This window comes from Anser cygnoides, chromosome 12 (genome assembly GCF_040182565.1).
Source record: "Anser cygnoides isolate HZ-2024a breed goose chromosome 12, Taihu_goose_T2T_genome, whole genome shotgun sequence".
NCBI lineage: Eukaryota > Metazoa > Chordata > Aves > Anseriformes > Anatidae > Anser > Anser cygnoides.
In genome coordinates, this window is record NC_089884.1 from 1,860,975 (window position 1) to 1,877,493 (window position 16,519).

Genomic DNA, 16,519 nt, shown 5'->3' on the forward strand with positions numbered 1-16,519 from the left:
CAGGAGCCGGCCCCTCCCTGCTCTCCCCAGCCCCGCAACCAGGTTGAACTCTAAAGCAATAGCCCCCATCCCCAGACCGGGGGAGCACAGGGCCACAGCACACCCTCCCCTCTGGGCACCCCCCCCCAACTGGACTGTAAACACTTGTGACTTTTTTTTTTTTTTTAAATTCAAATGGTTTATTTATACAGATATCTAATAAAAACAAAGCTGAGACCACCCCAGCTCACGCGGGGTGGGGGGTGGGGGGGATCTCTGGGGGGGGTGGGAGCAGGGATGTGATGCCCAGGGGGTACCAGCACCCCCAAAATAGGCACCCAAGGTCTCCTTGGCCCCCTGCTCTTATAAAAAGTTAATTTGGGTGTAAAAACAGCTGTTTGGGTGCCAGGTGTCACCATGGCTGGTTGAGTGGCTCCAGTACCCCCCTGACCCCACAGGACCCCCAACCCCAGCAGGCTGGGGCTCTGCACCCCCCCCCAGCTGCCCCCGGCCCCGTCAGCTCGCCCCGGGCTCCTCCTCGTCGTCCTCCAGCAGGAATTCCTGGATCTGCTCCTTCATCCGTGCCCTGCGAGCGACAGACCCGGTGTGGGGGCCCTGCGGGTGCGCTGCCCCCCCCAGGAAGGGGGGAACCCCTTCCCCATCCATCCCCTACCTGCAGCTCCTGTGCTGGGCTTCGGCGCGCACGTAGGGCGGCAGCGTGGCGGGGGAGCCCTGCGGGACAGCGGGACGGTGGGGACAGGAGCCCCGTCCCCAGTGAGCCCCCCGGTCCCCGGGGGGGGTCACCCCCGGTGCCTCACCATTTCCTTGAAGGTGAGGCGGCAGCTGTAGCACAGCAGTGGGATGAAGGCAGCTCTGCTCTCGGGCCTGCGGGGAGAGGGATGGTGAGTGGGGACAGCGTCCCCAGCGCCAGCACCGTGTCCCCAGCGCCAGCACCACGTCCCCAACACCTTCACCGTGTCCCCAGCGCTGCCGCAGCATCCCACCACTCGCACGCTCACCCGTTCCCCGTCTCCTCCGTGACCAGCGTGGGCTCCAGGGCCAGCTCCTCCTCTGCAAAAGCCACAGGGAGGGGCATGGTCGTACACTCGGGGTGCGCGGCCACCCCCCTCTGTGCCCCCCCCAACGCCCCTCACTCACCCCCGGCGATGTCCAGGGCGCAGAGGCAGAGCAGGCAGCGCTGGAGCTCGCTGCCTGCCTCGGCGGGAGCCGCGCTCAGCTTCTCACCTGTCCTGCGGCCACGGAGAATGGGTGAGCGGGGGCACCCTGCCTGTGTCCCCCCCCCACCCCGGGGTGCCATACCTGTAGACGGTGCTGATGGTGGACGGGAAATCTACCTGCAGCCCCAGGAGGAAGCTCTCCATCAGGCGGTGGATGCTGGTCTTCTCCCGGCGCTGGAGAAGGGAACGGAGAGCGCACGGGTGGGATGGGGGGGGGGGTCCTACAAATCAGCCCCCCCCGCCTGCCCTATAGCATCTGTCTGGGAGCAAGGGAACGGGGGCCGCCCCTACCTTGGTGCTGAGGGGCGGCGTGATGACGGTGGGGACGCCGAAGAAGTGGTTGTAGAAGGCGATCTCCTTGGCCATGTACTCCCGCATGGGCCGCACCAGCGTCACGTCGCCGTGGCGGCCGTCCACAAACCCCTGCAGGCGGGCGGGTGGGTGGGTGGCTGCCGAGGGACTGCCACCGAGCTGGGGACACCCCCGGACGGCAGAGCAGCCCCCTCGGGTGTGCTCACCGTGTCCACGGCGAGGAAGGCGCCACGGCCCAGCGCCAGGTTGGTGAGGAGCTTGACGGCCACGCGGGTGCAGCTCTCGCCCGTCATCACCTTGGGGTAGCCCCGCGTGCGGGCGGTGTGCAGGATGAGGTGGCTCCTGGGGACACGGCGACACCGGCTCAGACCCGCGGGTGCCACGCGGCCGGCCGGGCAGGAGCAGCCCCTCACCGCAGCATCTGCAGCAGCTCCTCCTTGGCCGTCAGCGTCTCCACCGCCTCGAAGAGCCGCAGCAGCTCCGCCGTGAGGGCGGCAGCGGGCAGGCGGGCGCGGGGGGCTGCCAGGTCCCCCCCGGGTCCGTGCTGGGTGCTGAGCCCCGCGGGCGAGGTGTCGCCGTCCCCGTCGGCCGCCTCCTGCCGCCGCTGCTGGATGAAGCCCTCCACGGCCACCTTGTAGGAGGGACAGGGCTCGCCGGCCGCCCCCGGCCCCCGCCGCAGGACCGAGCCAGGCAGCTCCAAGGCCTGCGGGCAGAGATGGGGCGCTGGGTGGAGGCGGGCATGTCCCCCCCCCCCGTCCCCATTGTGTGTCCCCCCTCGTTCCCAGCACGTCCCTACCTGCTCCAGCGAGGCCAGGTAGTAAGGGAAGCCGGTCTCCTGCAGCAGGGCCTCCATTTGGGCCAGGTTCTGCTCCCGCTGCTCCGGGCTCTGCCCGCACACCGCTCCCTCTGCGGGCACACCGCCCGTGGGTGGGCGAGGGGGGCACCCCCGGGGGGGGCACGGCCCCGCAGCGGGGACGGGGACGGGGACAGGACCGTGTCTTACCATCGATGTAGACGAGGCCGGGCACGAAGCGCAACCTCTTGGCCGTCTCGCGGCTCAGCCCCTGGCACAGCAGCGGGGTCAGCGGGCTGCGCTGCGCCCCCGGCCCCCCCAGCCCCGAGCCCCCCCCCCCCAGCCCCGCTCTCACCTCCTGTACCTGCCGCAGCATGGCGCTGGACGCCGGCCCGCCCGACAGCGCCAGCAGCACCTGCGGGGACAACGGGGACAGTCACCAGCCTTGGGGTGCCCGCCGTGCACCCCCCCGCGTCCCCCCCGTACCTTCTCGCCGGGGAAGATGACGCGGTTCTTGCCCAGCATGGCGCGGAACTTGTGCACGAAGTACTCGCGGAAACAGGCACTGCGGGGACACCGTGGCACGGCCCTGAGCACCCACGCTCCCAAGCCCCAATGTCGTCAGACCCCATGTCCCTGAACCTTGATGTCCCCCAGACCCCACGTTCCCAGACCCTGATGTCACCGTGTCCCCGGACCCCACGTCCCCAAGCCTGATGTCCCCACGCCCGATGTCCCCCAGACCCCATGTCCCTGGACCCCATGTCCTTGGTCCCCATGTCTCCGAGCCCAATGTCCCCATACCCCATGTCCCTGAGCCCTGATGTCCCCAGATGCCATGACCCCCAGGCCCCCTGTCGCCAGTCCCCATGTCCCCAAGCCCAACGTCCCCAGATCCCATGTCCCTGAGCCCTGATGTCCCCAGACCCCATGTCCCTAGTCCCCATGTCTCCAAGCCCAAATGTCCCCTGGTTCCCCTGTCCCCAGACCCCATGTCCCCAGTCCCCATGTCTCCAAGCCTAGATGTCCCCCGGTCCCCATGTCCCCAGTCCCCATGTCCCCAAGCCCCGATGTCCCCCAGACCCCATGTCCCTGAGCCCCGATGTCCCCGGTCCCCATGTCCCCGAGCCCAATGTCCCCAGATCCCATGTCCCTGAGCCCTGATGTCCCCAGACCCCATGTCCCCAGTCTCCATGTCCCTGAGCCCCGATGTCCCCGGTCCCCATGTCCGTGGTCCCCATGTCACCAAGCCCGATGTCCCCCGGTCCCCATGTCCCCAGACCCCATGTCCCCGGTCCCCATGTCCCCAAGCCCCAATGTCCCCCAGACCCCATGTCCCTGAGCCCCGCTGTCCCCACGTGCCCCAGACCCGACGCCCCCTGACCCCATGCCCCCGAGCCCCGATGTCCCCGAGCCCCGATGTCCCCGGTCCCCATGTCCCCGAGCCCAATGTCCCCAGATCCCATGTCCCTGAGCCCTGATGTCCCCAGACCCCATGTCCCTGGTCCCCCTGTCCCCAGACCCCATGTCCCCTGGTCCCCCTGTCCCCAGACCCCATGTCCCCTGGTCCCCATGTCCCCAGACCCCATGTCCCCGGTCCCCATGTCCCCAAGCCCCGATGTCCCCAGATCCCATGTCCCTGAGCCCCGCTGTCCCCCAGACCCCATGTCCCCAAGCCCCGATGTCCCCCAGACCCCATGTCCCCGAGCCCAATGTCCCCAGTCCCCATGTCCCCAAGCCCCGATGTCCCCAGACCCCATGTCCCCAGTCCCCATGTCTCCAAGCCTAGATGTCCCCCGAGCCCAATGTCCCCGGTCCCCATGTCCCCGGTCCCCATGTCCCCGGTCCCCATGTCCCCATGTCCCCAAGCCCCGATGTCCCCAGACCCCATGTCCCCAGTCCCCATGTCCCCAAGCCCCGATGTCCCCACGTGCCCCAGACCCGACGCCCCCTGGCCCCACGCCCCCGAGCCCCGATGTCCCCGAGCCCCGATGTCCCCGGTCCCCAGGTCCCCAGCCCCCCGGCCCCCGGTCCCCTCACCGGCAGAACCCATCCCCGACGCGGATGACGACGGCGGCGGCGCCCTCCCCGCACTTCACGCACGGCCGCGGCTGGCTGCGGGACACGGGGCTGTCAGGAGGGGGGGGGGGGGGCACGGGGGGGCAGCGAACCGAGCCCCCGGCACCGGCACCGGCACCGGGGCCGGGACCGGGGGGGCCTCCCACCTGCACACCGGGGCAGGACGGCGCCGCGCCGGTCCCGGTGCGGATCCCACCGCGCACCCCCCGCAGCCTCCCGGCGCCTCGCACATGGCGGCCCCGTTCCCGGCCCCGGCCCCGTCGCCCGGCCGCGTCCCGGTGACGCGCGGCGCGGTGACGTCACGCCGCCGCCATGTTCCGCAGCCTGCTGGTGGCGGCGGCGCAGCGGCCCCCGGCCCCCCCCGGCCCCCCCCGGGCCCCGCCGCCGCCGCCGCCGCCGCCTCCCCCCCCGGCCCCCGGCGGCCCCGAGGCGCTGGAGGCGCAGTTCAGCTGCCCCATCTGCCTGGAGGTCTTCCACCGCGCCGTCGGCATCGCGGGATGCGGGCATACGTGAGGAGGGGGGCACCGGGGGGATGCGGGGGGATGCGGGGGTAACGGGGGGACCGGGGGGACCGGGGGGACCGGGGGATCGGGGTCCCCAGCTCGGGCTTCAGCCGGGCTTGGGAGCCGTGTCCTGGTTCCCGGCTGGGGATTGGGCTCGTGGCACAGCTCGTGGATCGCCTGGCGCTGGGCCCTGCGTCCTGAATCCCTGCTGGGACCCCGTTAGGCTCCCTGCCTGGAACCGGGGTCCCCGTCCCCATCCCCATCCCCATCCCCGTCCCATCCCTGTCCCATCCCCATCCCCGTCCCATCCCCATCCCATCCCCATCCCCATCCCCATCCCATCCCCATCCCCGTCCCATCCCCATCCCATCCCCATCCCCATCCCCATCCCCATCCCATCCCCATCCCCATCCCATCCCCATCCCATCCCCATCCCCGTCCCATCCCCATCCCCATCCCCATCCCCATCCCCATCCCCATCCCATCCCCATCCCATCCCATCCCCATCCCATCCCCATCCCATCCCCATCCCATCCCATCCCCATCCCATCCCCATCCCCATCCCATCCCCATCCCCATCCCATCCCCATCCCCATCCCATCCCCATCCCATCCCCATCCCCATCCCCATCCCCATCCCGATCCCATCCCCATCCCCATCCCCATCCCATCCCCATCCCCATCCCCATCCCCATCCCCATCCCCATCCCCATCCCCATCCCCATCCCATCCCCATCCCATCCCCATCCCATCCCCATCCCCATCCCCATCCCATCCCCATCCCATCCCCTCCCATCCCCATCCCCATCCCATCCCCATCCCCATCCCCATCCCCATCCCCATCCCCATCCCCATCCCATCCCCATCCCCATCCCCATCCCCATCCCCATCCCCATCCCATCCCCATCCCCATCCCATCCCCATCCCCATCCCCATCCCCATCCCCATCCCCATCCCCATCCCCATCCCATCCCCATCCCCATCCCCATCCCATCCCACGTCTCGTACCCCACCAGGGCCCTCAGCCAGTATTGGGGTCCCCCCTCCCAACCTACGCCCACCCCCCAGGCCTGCTGCTCCCCCCTGGAGCAGAGGAGGAGGCAGGGGGTGCCCCGGGGGTGTGCCCCAGGCTCCTTCCTCTCCCCAGCCCCTCTGGTTGGGGGTCTCAGGGTGGAAATCCCAACACCCACAGCAGCACGCAGTGGCCAAGCTGTGCCCCAGCTGCCGTGGCCACCGGTGCTGGGGATATGCTGCTGTGGGGCAGGAGGGCTTGGGGCACTGTGACGGGGAGCTGGGGGCACACAGCGAGGATCTGGGTGCACCCGACAGGGAGCTGGGGGCACCCATCACCACAGCCCTCCCCTGACACCACCTCTGTGCCCTTCTCCAGCTGCTTTCCGAGCCACCCCGGTCACACGTCGAGGACGTGGCTTTGCTTGGTGCCACGGCCTGGCCTCACCCGTCCTCCTCCCCAGCCTTTTTGGGGGTTAGGGAGCTGGAGGAGGGGACCCCTCACTGCAATAACCCCCCCCAAACACACTGCGTGCAGCAGGGGCCCTAAGTGTGTCACGGGGCCACCTGGGAGCCCCGGCGGTGACGTCCATGCCGGGAAGCACTTTGCTGCCGTTCATCAGGGGCCAGGCCAGCAGCACCCCGTGCCCTCGTTACGGTGACCTGGGCTGGGGAGGTGACGGGGACACCGTGGCAGTTTAGTTTGGGGGGGCCGTGGGACTGCAGGAGATGGAGGGAAGGAGGTGGCACCGGGGGAAGGAGGTGGCACGGCGCTCAGCCCTCCCCTCCGCGCGGCTTCGTGCGCTCCCTCCCCGCCGCTCTGATTTCTCATCCGTGCTCCTGCCAGCATCAGGACCTCGGGAGGAGGTGAGCCGGGCTCTAACGCTCCGTCTCCCTCGCCGGCTTTGTTCCTCGCCGCCTGCGTGCTCAGCGCCGTTATTGTTCGGCTCCGCTCCGATCTGTGCCGCTCCGCTCGCAGCTCGGCCTCCAAGCGGCTGCTGCACGTGCGGTGCCGGAGGACGAGCAGCAGAACGGCTCCTCTGGAGCCCCCGGGACCCCCGCACCCCCTCCCAAGCTGCCATCCGGGGCAGTTCCTCCCCACGCAGATACTGCTCGCTGGGTTTTGGGGCTGCCCGAGGCGTGCAGGAGTCCCTGGGAGCCCCCCCCCGTCCTGCCCCCCGGCGCTGGGGTCTCACTCCCCGCTCTCTCCGTGCCCCCCAGGTTCTGCGGGGAGTGCCTGCAGCCCTGCCTCCAGGTGCCGTCCCCGCTCTGCCCGCTCTGCCGCATGCCGTTCGACCCCAAGAAGGTGGAGAAGGCCTCCAGCGTGGAGAAGCAGCTCTCGTCCTACAAGGCCCCCTGCAGAGGCTGCAGCAAAAAGGTAAAAGCGGGCAGGGGGGGCTGCCTGTCCCCGTCCCGTGCTCAGCACGTCCCCAAATTGTCCTGCAAGACCTGGTGGCCCCCGGGGGAAGGGCTGCTGCCGCCTGAGGTGAGCGGGGCTGTGCAGGGCTGGAGGAGCGCCTTCCCGGCTGCAGGCTGGAGGTGTTATTAGTGGGGACCTTCAAACGCACGCTGAGGTTTTCCTGCAGCAAAGGAGAGGCCGAGACAAACCAGCTCTGCTGCTCCCAGCGAGGGTGAGGACTTGGGTCTTGCTCAAGGTGCTGTGATCCCAGCAGCTGGGAACAGACGTGGCCCGGGGCGGTTTGGTCTGGGGCGCTTCTGGGGCCGGCTGTAATGCTGTGATTCATGGTGCGCCTCCACGGGCTGGGTTGTTGCCCTCTCTGCCTTCCGTTAACTTTGGGGATTTTCCTGTAACTGCCTGGCTGGGGCCCAGAAACGTTCCCCCGTGGTGGTGCCGGAGCAGCGTGGGGTTAGCGCCTGTCAGCAGTTCCTCTTTTGGGAAGGAAAACGGAGCTAGCGCTGCAGTAACGCAGCCCGGCTGACTTCTTGTGTACGAACCCTGGGGACTCGTGCAGGGAGCGTGCAACCCCAAATCTCCCTGTCCTGCAAGGAGGGAGGGGCTGTGCAGCATTTCCACACCGACATGGGTCGTCCTCTGCAGACCAGAGTTTGCTCTGATGTTGGTCGGCCAAAGCGTGGCAAAAATGCCCTGGTTCGGGCGTGCAAAGGCTCCGGTGCTGCGTGAGGCTCCGGTGCTGTGCCTGGCAGGGGGAGGCGTTCCTGTAACCTCAGGACATTTCTTCTCTCCTTTTTCTCCAGGTGACCCTAGCCAAAATGCGGTCTCACGTCTCGTCCTGTGCGAAGGTGCAGGAGCAGATGGCCAACTGCCCCAAGTTCGTCCCCGTTGTCCCCACGTCCCAGCCTATCCCCAGGTACTGTGGTGTGGTGCGTAGGGAAGTGCAAACCGCGCGGACGTTCCCATCCATCCTCACTAGAAGCCCTAAAATCCAAGCGTGGGCTGGGGTGGGAATGGTCTGGTCTGCCTTCTCCCGTGGGCAGGGGGGAGAGAGCAGAAAGGGGGGCATCAGGGGTGGGCTGGGTGAGGTTGGAAGGAGTCGATCCCGGCCCTTCGCAGGGGTCTGAGCTTGTCCTCGCTCCCTGCAGCAATATTCCCAATCGCTCCACGTTCGTGTGCCCGTACTGCGGGGCCCGGAACCTGGACCAGCAGGAGCTGGTGAAGCACTGCATGGAGAACCACCGCAACGACCCCAACAAAGTGGTGAGCGGGGCTGGGGCGGGTCTGGGGTGGGGGGTAACCCCTGGAAATCCAAATATACGATACTAGATCCTGCATCCTGTGCCACCAGCACGCGGAGCTGCTGCTGGACGGAAAGCACAGCTGGGTTTCGAGTTGGTTTCGTTGGTTTTAAATCTTTTTGATGGAACGAGCCACCTCAGTCCCGCTGTGCCTGCGACCCGCTGGCTCTGGGCTTGCTCTCCCCACCCCTGCTGAGGTGGGGAGCTCGCAGCTCTGGGGTCATCGCAGAGGTGCTCGTACACACGCATTTAACTTGTTAGCAAGCTAAAAGCAGCCTGGCCACGCGCCGAAGGCTTTGTGCACGTGTTGTACCCGCACGGCAAAGCACCCCGGGGGAGCTGGAGGTGGGGGCTGTGCCCACGGGTCACCGTTCCCCTGTCCTTGCCCTCCGCAGGTGTGCCCGGTGTGCTCGGCCATGCCCTGGGGGGACCCCAGCTACAAGAGCGCCAACTTCCTCCAGCACCTCCTCCACAGGCACAAGTTTTCCTACGACACCTTCGTGGTGAGTATGGCTGCGAAGCGGAGCAGTCACCTTCCCCGTGTCCCACACACCGCGCGTAGAGCTTGGCAGAGCTCCTGGGTGTTCAAGCTGCTCGCTGTCAGGCACATACCCAGAAAAAAATCATCCCAGGAGGAGCAGAGAAACGTTATCTCTCTCTCTGAAGATGTTTTTTTTTTTTCCATGTGCTCCGTTAAGCTCTTTCCCTGAGGAACTGTAACACAAAAACCCTTTTCTTTGAGGCTTCGCGTGGGGAAACACGAGGAGAGGAGTGCAGGGGTCGTCCTCCCGGGGCTGCAGCCCCTCTGTGTGTGGTAGGGGTGCGATCCTGCAGCCTCGCAGGGCCCGGCGGGTGATTTTGTTAGCCTCCCGGATTAGTTAGTTAAGATTTCAGAAAAAGGAACCTCCGACTATTTACGGAGAAGTACCCGCAGCTCAGGAAGTGATTAATGTCGTGTAACCTGCCTGGGGTGCTAGAGAAGCCTGCGGCCCTGCAGAGAGCTTTGCCTTTGGCCCTGGTTTCTCAGGTAGCTCCGTTTCATCCCTGCCTGCTGCCGGGTCTGAGGGCAGGGGCGACGTCAGGAGGTTTGACCCAGGCAGGAGGGGGACTGGGGCACAAATACGGGGTACCCCAAAGAGCGCGGTGTTCCTGGGACCTCGCGGCCCTGTCTGCCAGCAGGCAGCTCTCCTGACCAACCCTTCTTTTTTTAGGACTACAACATCGACGAGGAGGCAGCACTGCAGGCTGCTCTGGCTCTGTCTCTCTCCGAGAACTGAGGGCTGCTGCGGAGCTTCTCTTCGCTTCGGACCCCCTCTCGCGCCCCTTTTGCACACTCGACCTTCCTGCTGGGGAGGCACGGAGCTCGTGGCCCCCCCGGGACCCACCGCCTCTCTTCCCTCTTCTCTCCGGGCTGATCCCACCTCCGTGAAGAAGGTGGAGGCGCGTCGGCGTCACGGTGGAGCGGTGAGTGAGCAGAGACATCGCTGCCGGGAGGAGAGAGGCGTCCGTGCCGAAGGGCTGGGATCCTTCCTCAGCTCAGCATCTCGTATCCGTATCCGGAGCGTATACCTGTACCCAGATCTATTTATTATTAGATGCTTTTTGGCACCATTCGTCTTCATGCTCTTTGTTGCAGTTCGATAGGCACGTAAAACTGCGATGCGTTTTATGCAGAAGCGCCCTCGTTCTAAACTACACCCATCCACGTCCTTTTCTGAAAAGGAAGAGAACAGCACGGAGCGGTTTTGTTTTGTTTTGTTTTTTTAAACCCTACGAGGTTATTTCTGGAGCCGCCGGTCTGTCCCGTCCCCCACGCTGCAGGCAGGAGGGAGCTGCCTCCTTTTCCCGCAGGACAGCCCAGGAGCAGGCTGGGCTGCAGCCCGGAGCAAGACTTTTGCCCTCGTGAGCCCCGTGGGAGCAGCGGGTTCGGAGCCGTGGACTGTCCGGACGCCCAGTGAAACTCCCAGAACTCCCACCCTCCTCGTTTTGTACCGGCTCTTGTGATAACTGCGTCCTTGCATTTTTCTATACGAACCGGCGTGATGCCTTTTCCACGTTTTGTAGAGCGGGAACAGAAGCCGTTACTCTTTACACTGCAATATCCGTCGCCGGGGACGAGAGTATTTTTATGGAACATTATTAAGAAAGTATATTTTTAAAAACACAAAAAAAAAAAACACTCTAAAATGAAAACCAAACACGCTGTGGATTTGAAATTGGATGGGGGAGAGGAGCTGGACCCTGGGCCCGCAGGTGGGACTCTGCCCGGGCCACGGCAAGCGCGCACGTTTCCTCCTCCGTCACCTCCGGGCTGTCCCCCGTCTGCTGGCAGCTTCTCTCTGCGGCTGGTGGCCAGCACCTTGTCGCTCAGCACCGCCAGCCCCACGGCTCCTCCGCGGGAAGGGGAGCGGGCAGCGGCGCGCCGAGAGCTGCCTCGTGGAGGACAAGCAGCCCCCTTTGTGTCCTCCAAGAGCCGCTTGCTCCGCTGCAGTCCCCGAGCTGCTAACCCGTGGCCGGGCTCTGCGGGTTCTCGCCGGGCTCGGCGGCTGGAGCAGCTCTTCGTAGCTGGCTCCTGGCAGGGCTCTGGGCTCTGAGCGCTGGCGTAACGCTGAGGGCTGGATTTCCTTCCTCTCTCTGCCGGCTGATCCCTCAGACGCTTGTAATTAAACAAGAAGCGCTGCTTGAGAGCCAGGAACAAGGGGCTCAGCCCGCCGGGCTTGCACAAGCTCTGCTGGGAATCACCCAAGTTTGATTTTTTCCTCCAAAACTGCAGCGCTACTGGAAGCCCTTGGCCACGGAGATCGAGCGTGGCAGGAAAGGATTTCACCGAGCGGCTTCCAGCCCCTGGCTCCCGCGGCAGCAGCGCTAACCCTTGCAGGCAGGGCTGCTCTGCGATGTCCCTGGACGTGGCCGTGAGCGAGATCCGGAGGGCAGCTGCGGGCTCGGTGCTGCCGGACGGTGCTGTGCCTGTCCCACGGGCGCGTGGGGACGCGGGGCTGTGCGGGATGCCTAACGCAGAGCGTCTTGTCCCCCGAAATGGGATCGCGGGACTGCGTGTCCCTCTCCCCGGGCATGGGGCACGTCCGGGCAGATGCTGATCTGAGGGATGTGCCGTGGCGTCCCCGTACCAAACGTGGCAGAAAGCAGCTGCAAAGCACGGTGCCGTGTCTGCGCAGTCCCCGCGCGGTGCCCAGGCACCCTGCCGCCCTTTGGGATGGCACCAACAAGGGGACCAAGGCTCACGGGGACTTACCCATATGGGGGCAGTGAGGTGACATCTGCACACCTGGGCTGGGCAGCGCTCAGGAGGGCAGCAGCCCCCCACCCCGTGCACTGAAGGGATGCTTCGGGGGACCCCAAGGTGCCTGTCCGGGGCTGCACCCCAGCGTCCTCCTAAAGGTCGGGGTGCTGCTGGGACGTGCCACTGCTGTGCCCTGGGGCTGCGGGGTGCCTGTGCCTCTGGCGTGCCCCGGGCTCGCCTGCCGTCCTCATCCCCGCTCAGAGAAGCATCCTTTCGTGGTTCATCCGAGTCCTGGCTCCCTCCAGCTCTGCTCTAGCAATACTGTCTTTTTACTGTAAGTAGTACTGAGTGTTTTGGGGTCCTCGGGCTCCTGTTTTGGGGTCCTCAGGCTCCCCTGTGCCGCTGGCAGCCCTTTGGGGCAGGCACGGAGACCGTCTGCTCCCCTGGCAGAGGGCAGCACTCACTGCCCCCGGGGAAAGGGCTGGGGCTGCTCTGCTCCCTCCCTGGAGCAGGGAGGAACGGGGTCTTCCCTTACCAGCACCGCGTCCTCAGCACCTGCCCAGCCTGGGGGCTTCCCCTGCTCCCAGTGGGACGGAGCAGGGGCGTCTGGAAGGGACCCAGCTGGGTTTGCCCGTCCCCTCTTTGGCTGGGACTCTCAGGTTAGAGGTCTCTGGTCCGCGCTGCTCTCCATGGAGCTCGTGCTACCTGCACCGGAGGATTTGGGACAGCACCGTGAATGCCTCTGTCTCCCTCCTCCTCTTCTTTCTTGCCCCAGAAGTGTCAGAGCAGGGGCAGCAACGGCTGCTTTCGTAAAGCACTTTAAGGCTGTGCAGGCAGCTCCTGCCTCTCGCCCCCTTGGCGTGGGGCTGGGTCTGACCCTGCCGGGGCTCTGGGTGCGCCGCCGGCTGTGCTCGTTAGTGCTCCCCCCGACTTTTTGCATAAGGACTAGAACTTTTAATGAGACGTACCGGTTTTTTGAAGAAGAAGAAGAAAAAAAAAAAAAGAAAAATCAACGATGTATTTGTAGCAAGCCATTTTTCTCAATAAAGGCGGTTTCATCCACGGTGTGCGCTCTGTGCTCCGCGGGGGACCCAGGCTCAGCGGGGAGCACTCGGGTCCGCTGGGACGGGGCTGGGGGGGTGCACGCCACCGAGGTCCCTTACCTGGGCTGCTCCCTCCGTTTTTATGGCCCCGTCCCCTGCCTCGTTAACCGCTGCTGTTAATGGCAGGGTTTGGCGGTGCCGTCACATCGCCCTACCCCACGGGAGCCCCGTGACTGCACACCCGGCGCTGGCAGCGGGTCCTGGCGCCCGCAGGAGCACGCGGGAGGTGCTGTCCCCGTGGCTGGCACCGCGCGCCGTCCCCGGAGCCCTGCTGGGCGCAGGCCAGGGCAGCGCAGCAGCGGGTGTCCCTGCTCCGGGTGTCCCGGGGAGGGGTCCTGGCTCCGCGCCCCCGCAGCCGGCAGGGTTTCCCCAGGGACGCAGCGCGGACGGGCTGCCTCTCGCCCAGTCGCTTCCTCCGGCACGGGCACCGGCTGCGTGCAGCCCCACGAGGGTTCGCCCCGTGCCCTGCTCGGGCCAGACGCGTTGCTGCAGCTCCCGGAGGCAGGAGAGACCTCACCGGTGAGCCCCCAGGGTCATTGGGGTGGCCAGGGATGGAGCTGGACCCAAGGGCTGCTCCCCGCTGGGGGGTGAGCTTGGGGTCTGCGCCACGCACTGGGCTGCCTGGGGGTGTGGTGGGTGTTAAACTGGGGTGAACTGGTACTCGGAGCGGTGTTTGCGGGGAGCGGAGAGCTCTGCATCGCCCATGTGCTGGGGCTGCCTCTGGCCTCGCAGAACCACAGAGCGTGGCTCCTGCCCCAGCACACGTGTCCCCCCCCCCCAGCTATCACCCCTGGGGTAATAAATGACTCGGGGACACAATGGCCAGGGCTGATAACATTGAGTGGCCACCTTATCTGCTCACCGACCCTTCTCCAAACAGCCCCTGTGAGGTTTGCCACGGGGACCCGTGCAGGGAGAAGGGGCACCCAGGGCGAGGGGGGGTCCCCACAAACCGAGGCTGTGCCCTAACGCAGGGGCAATGCCCGCTGTGACCCAGGGGGATGCTGTGGGCGGTGGGATCCCATCCCTGGGACGTGTAGGGTGGCCTTGCCAGGGGGACGGGGCTGTCCCCACCACGGTCCCTTGCACCTGCAGCGGGGCGTGCTGGCGGCCAAGGCCAGCCCTCGGGCAGCGGTTGGCCCCGGGGCTCCCCGGGGGCTGCCCATGCTAATGAGCCCGGGGCCTTATGGCACCTGCTGGCGCCCGCGGGGACACGGCGGGGGACACAACGGGGGGGACACGGAGCTCGCCTGCTGGCCCCGCCATGCCCCGCTCCTTCCTGGTGAAGAAGCCCTCCAGCACCCGCGTCCCCAACTACGGCCGGCTCGACGCCCGTGGTAAGGCTGCCCTGGGGACCCCCGGGACCCCGGATCCGAATTGGTGCCTGGGGAGGGGGGGGGGGGGGGGGAATTCCCAGGGGTGGGTTCGCAGGACCCTCCCCGCCAACGTACCCCGTCCTCCCCACCCGCATGGGGGTCCCCGTGCTAATTTGGGGGGGCTGGAGCTGGTTGCTGGGTGCCATGGTGCCCCAGGGGACACCCAGGTTTTTGGTACATCCAGCCCCAGATGTGCTGGGGGTGCCTGTGGCATCCCCATTCCTGTTTTTTTTTTTTTTTTGGGGGGGGGGGGGAAGGACCATTTCTGGCCAGTTTTGCAGTGCATAGGGGTGGGCACCAGGGTGGGGGGGACTGGGTGTGGATGAGCCCCAGCCAGGGATAACCCTGGGGGGGGGTCTGGTGACCAGGACAGCCCCCACCCTTCACCCCTTGCCTTGCCCCCCCCAGAACTCGATGGCTCGTGCTCCTCCTGCGGGGGGGTGCTCAGCCCCGCACCCCCCTCCACCACCCGCCTGCCAGACCACGGCCGCCTCCTCGCCCGCCTCTCCCTCCCGCTGCCCCCCAACACCAAGAGCCCCCCGGACCCCGCAGGCACCCGCAGCCCGGGCACCCCCCTGAAGGACAACCAGACCCTCAACCGGCTCGGGGGGGCGGCCGAGGCGGGGGTCCCCAGGCCCTGCCGCCCCTTCCCGGGGCCGCCCCGGCGCTGGTTCAGCTGCGCGCGCTGCGCCAGGGCGTACGCCAGCCTGGGCGCCCTGAAGATGCACATCCGCACCCACACCCTGCCCTGCGTCTGCGGCCTCTGTGGCAAAGCTTTCTCCCGGCCCTGGCTGCTGCAGGGCCACCTCCGCACCCACACAGGTAAGGATATTCCCCCCCCCCAGCCCAGTTGCTCACTGCTTCTGCCATCCCCATCCCCTAGTCCCCTGCCTCAGTTTCCCCTCGTGCACAAAGCTCCGCGGGTGCGGGCTCCCAACACCCAGCATCCCCACGGAGCATCCCGGGGCTGTGCACGGGGGGGGGGGGGGGGTCTGGGGTGGGATGTGGGACTGTGGGTTCCTGAGCGGGTGTCCCACAGGGGAGAAGCCCTACGCCTGCCCCCACTGCAGCCGTGCCTTCGCCGACCGCTCCAACCTCCGCGCCCACCTCCAGACCCACTCGGGTGTCAAGAAGTACCGGTGCCGCGTCTGCGCCAGGACCTTCTCCCGCATGTCGCTGCTGGCACGGCACGAGGACGGGGGGTGCTGCGGGGCGGCCTGAGCCCCCCCACCCTGCACCCGGAGAAGGCAGCGAGCACTGCACCGTGCCGTGCCACACCGGGTCATACTTCACCGTGCCATGCCATGCTGCACCGTGCCATGCTGTGCCCCAAAGAAGGACCGGAGAGCATCACGCAGCGCTGCCTGGATGGCCCCTGCACGTCACCGGAGCCCCGTGCCGCTCCCCAAAAGCCCCCCAGGCCTGGAGGAACCTCTTGGTTGTGCCCCCCCGCCGAGTGCTGCGGGCACCAGGGAGGGTTGTTGGGCTTTCGTCTGCGGAGTCATTAAAAGCGGAGCTGGGCACCGCGGGTGTGAGTGGCGAGGCTGTCCCTTGTCGCTGCCGTGCTGCTTGGCATCGTGTCCCCGCAGCACCAGAGCATCTGGTCCCGTCGTGCGTGGCCTCACGGGGCAGGATCCACCCGGGGCTGCCCACCCGGGGCACCCTCCTCCCCATCTCGCCTCCCCTGCCTGGGTCACGGGGACGCCACTGTGTCCCCATGGATGTGTCCCCGGCTGGCCTCGAGCCCCAAAACCGGGGACTCGGTGGCTTTTTGGGCTGGGGTCTGTCCTGTGGAGGGGTGTGGGGGGCAAGCCATGTGCAAGCAGCGTGCCCTGGCCACTTTTTGTTTGGAAGCCCTAAAAATAGGAGCAGGGAGATTGTATTTTTCTGATCATGGATGTAACCCAAGCACGGGGGCTCTGTGTGCTCCGGGGTGCCCCTGGGGGCTGTCACCCCCAGCCCCCTGTGCAGGAGGGGACTTCTGGCCTGGATGCTGCAGTATTTTGGGGAGGAGCGGGGGGGACAGGACACACCGCTGGCTTGTGTACCCATGCACCCCCCCAGGGACCCCGAAATTGTCCCTGAGCATCCCCAGCAGGGGGATGGCTGGGGTCTGTGGGACCCCCACCCCCCACCCCCCAGTGTTGGGGACAGCCCAGTCACCCTGGTG

At 66.8% G+C, this 16,519-nt stretch overlaps 3 protein-coding genes across 8 annotated transcripts; 2 read left to right on the forward strand and 1 right to left on the reverse strand.

Moving 5' to 3' along the window:
- Positions 1–192: 192 nt before the first annotated feature.
- Positions 193–4,698, reverse strand: CTU2 (cytosolic thiouridylase subunit 2). 2 transcript variants are annotated; one of them, XM_067004217.1, is made up of 15 exons: positions 4,548–4,698; positions 4,363–4,437; positions 2,809–2,887; positions 2,678–2,737; positions 2,533–2,593; positions 2,326–2,435; positions 1,943–2,232; positions 1,736–1,871; positions 1,509–1,640; positions 1,300–1,391; positions 1,138–1,229; positions 999–1,050; positions 798–864; positions 653–711; positions 193–565 (listed from the first exon to the last, which is right to left on the reverse strand). In XM_067004217.1, the coding sequence occupies exons 1-15, from the start codon at positions 4,631–4,633 to the stop codon at positions 496–498; spliced, it is 1,461 nt and encodes a 486-aa protein (XP_066860318.1). In that variant the 5' UTR covers positions 4,634–4,698; the 3' UTR covers positions 193–495. The 2 variants fall into 2 exon arrangements, with proteins under 2 accessions (XP_066860318.1, XP_066860319.1); XM_067004218.1 differs by lacking the exon at positions 4,363–4,437 and having other exon boundaries at positions 4,548–4,666.
- On the forward strand, positions 4,699–12,933 carry RNF166 (ring finger protein 166). Of its 4 annotated transcripts, XM_067004220.1 has the most exons (7): positions 4,699–4,869; positions 7,136–7,292; positions 8,132–8,244; positions 8,477–8,591; positions 9,025–9,132; positions 9,841–10,093; positions 10,266–12,933. In XM_067004220.1, the coding sequence occupies exons 1-6, from the start codon at positions 4,714–4,716 to the stop codon at positions 10,056–10,058; spliced, it is 867 nt and encodes a 288-aa protein (XP_066860321.1). In that variant the 5' UTR covers positions 4,699–4,713; the 3' UTR covers positions 10,059–10,093; positions 10,266–12,933. The 4 variants fall into 4 exon arrangements, with proteins under 4 accessions (XP_066860321.1, XP_066860322.1, XP_066860323.1 ...); XM_067004221.1 differs by having other exon boundaries at positions 4,699–4,910; positions 9,841–12,933; XM_067004222.1 differs by having other exon boundaries at positions 4,853–4,869; positions 9,841–12,933.
- A 399-nt stretch (positions 12,934–13,332) lies between these two features.
- SNAI3 (snail family transcriptional repressor 3) lies at positions 13,333–15,884 on the forward strand. 2 transcript variants are annotated; one of them, XM_067004223.1, is made up of 4 exons: positions 13,333–13,492; positions 14,069–14,310; positions 14,758–15,171; positions 15,389–15,884. In XM_067004223.1, the coding sequence occupies exons 2-4, from the start codon at positions 14,160–14,162 to the stop codon at positions 15,568–15,570; spliced, it is 747 nt and encodes a 248-aa protein (XP_066860324.1). In that variant the 5' UTR covers positions 13,333–13,492; positions 14,069–14,159; the 3' UTR covers positions 15,571–15,884. The 2 variants fall into 2 exon arrangements, with proteins under 2 accessions (XP_066860324.1, XP_047931123.2); XM_048075166.2 differs by having other exon boundaries at positions 13,340–14,310.
- Positions 15,885–16,519: the final 635 nt, after the last annotated feature.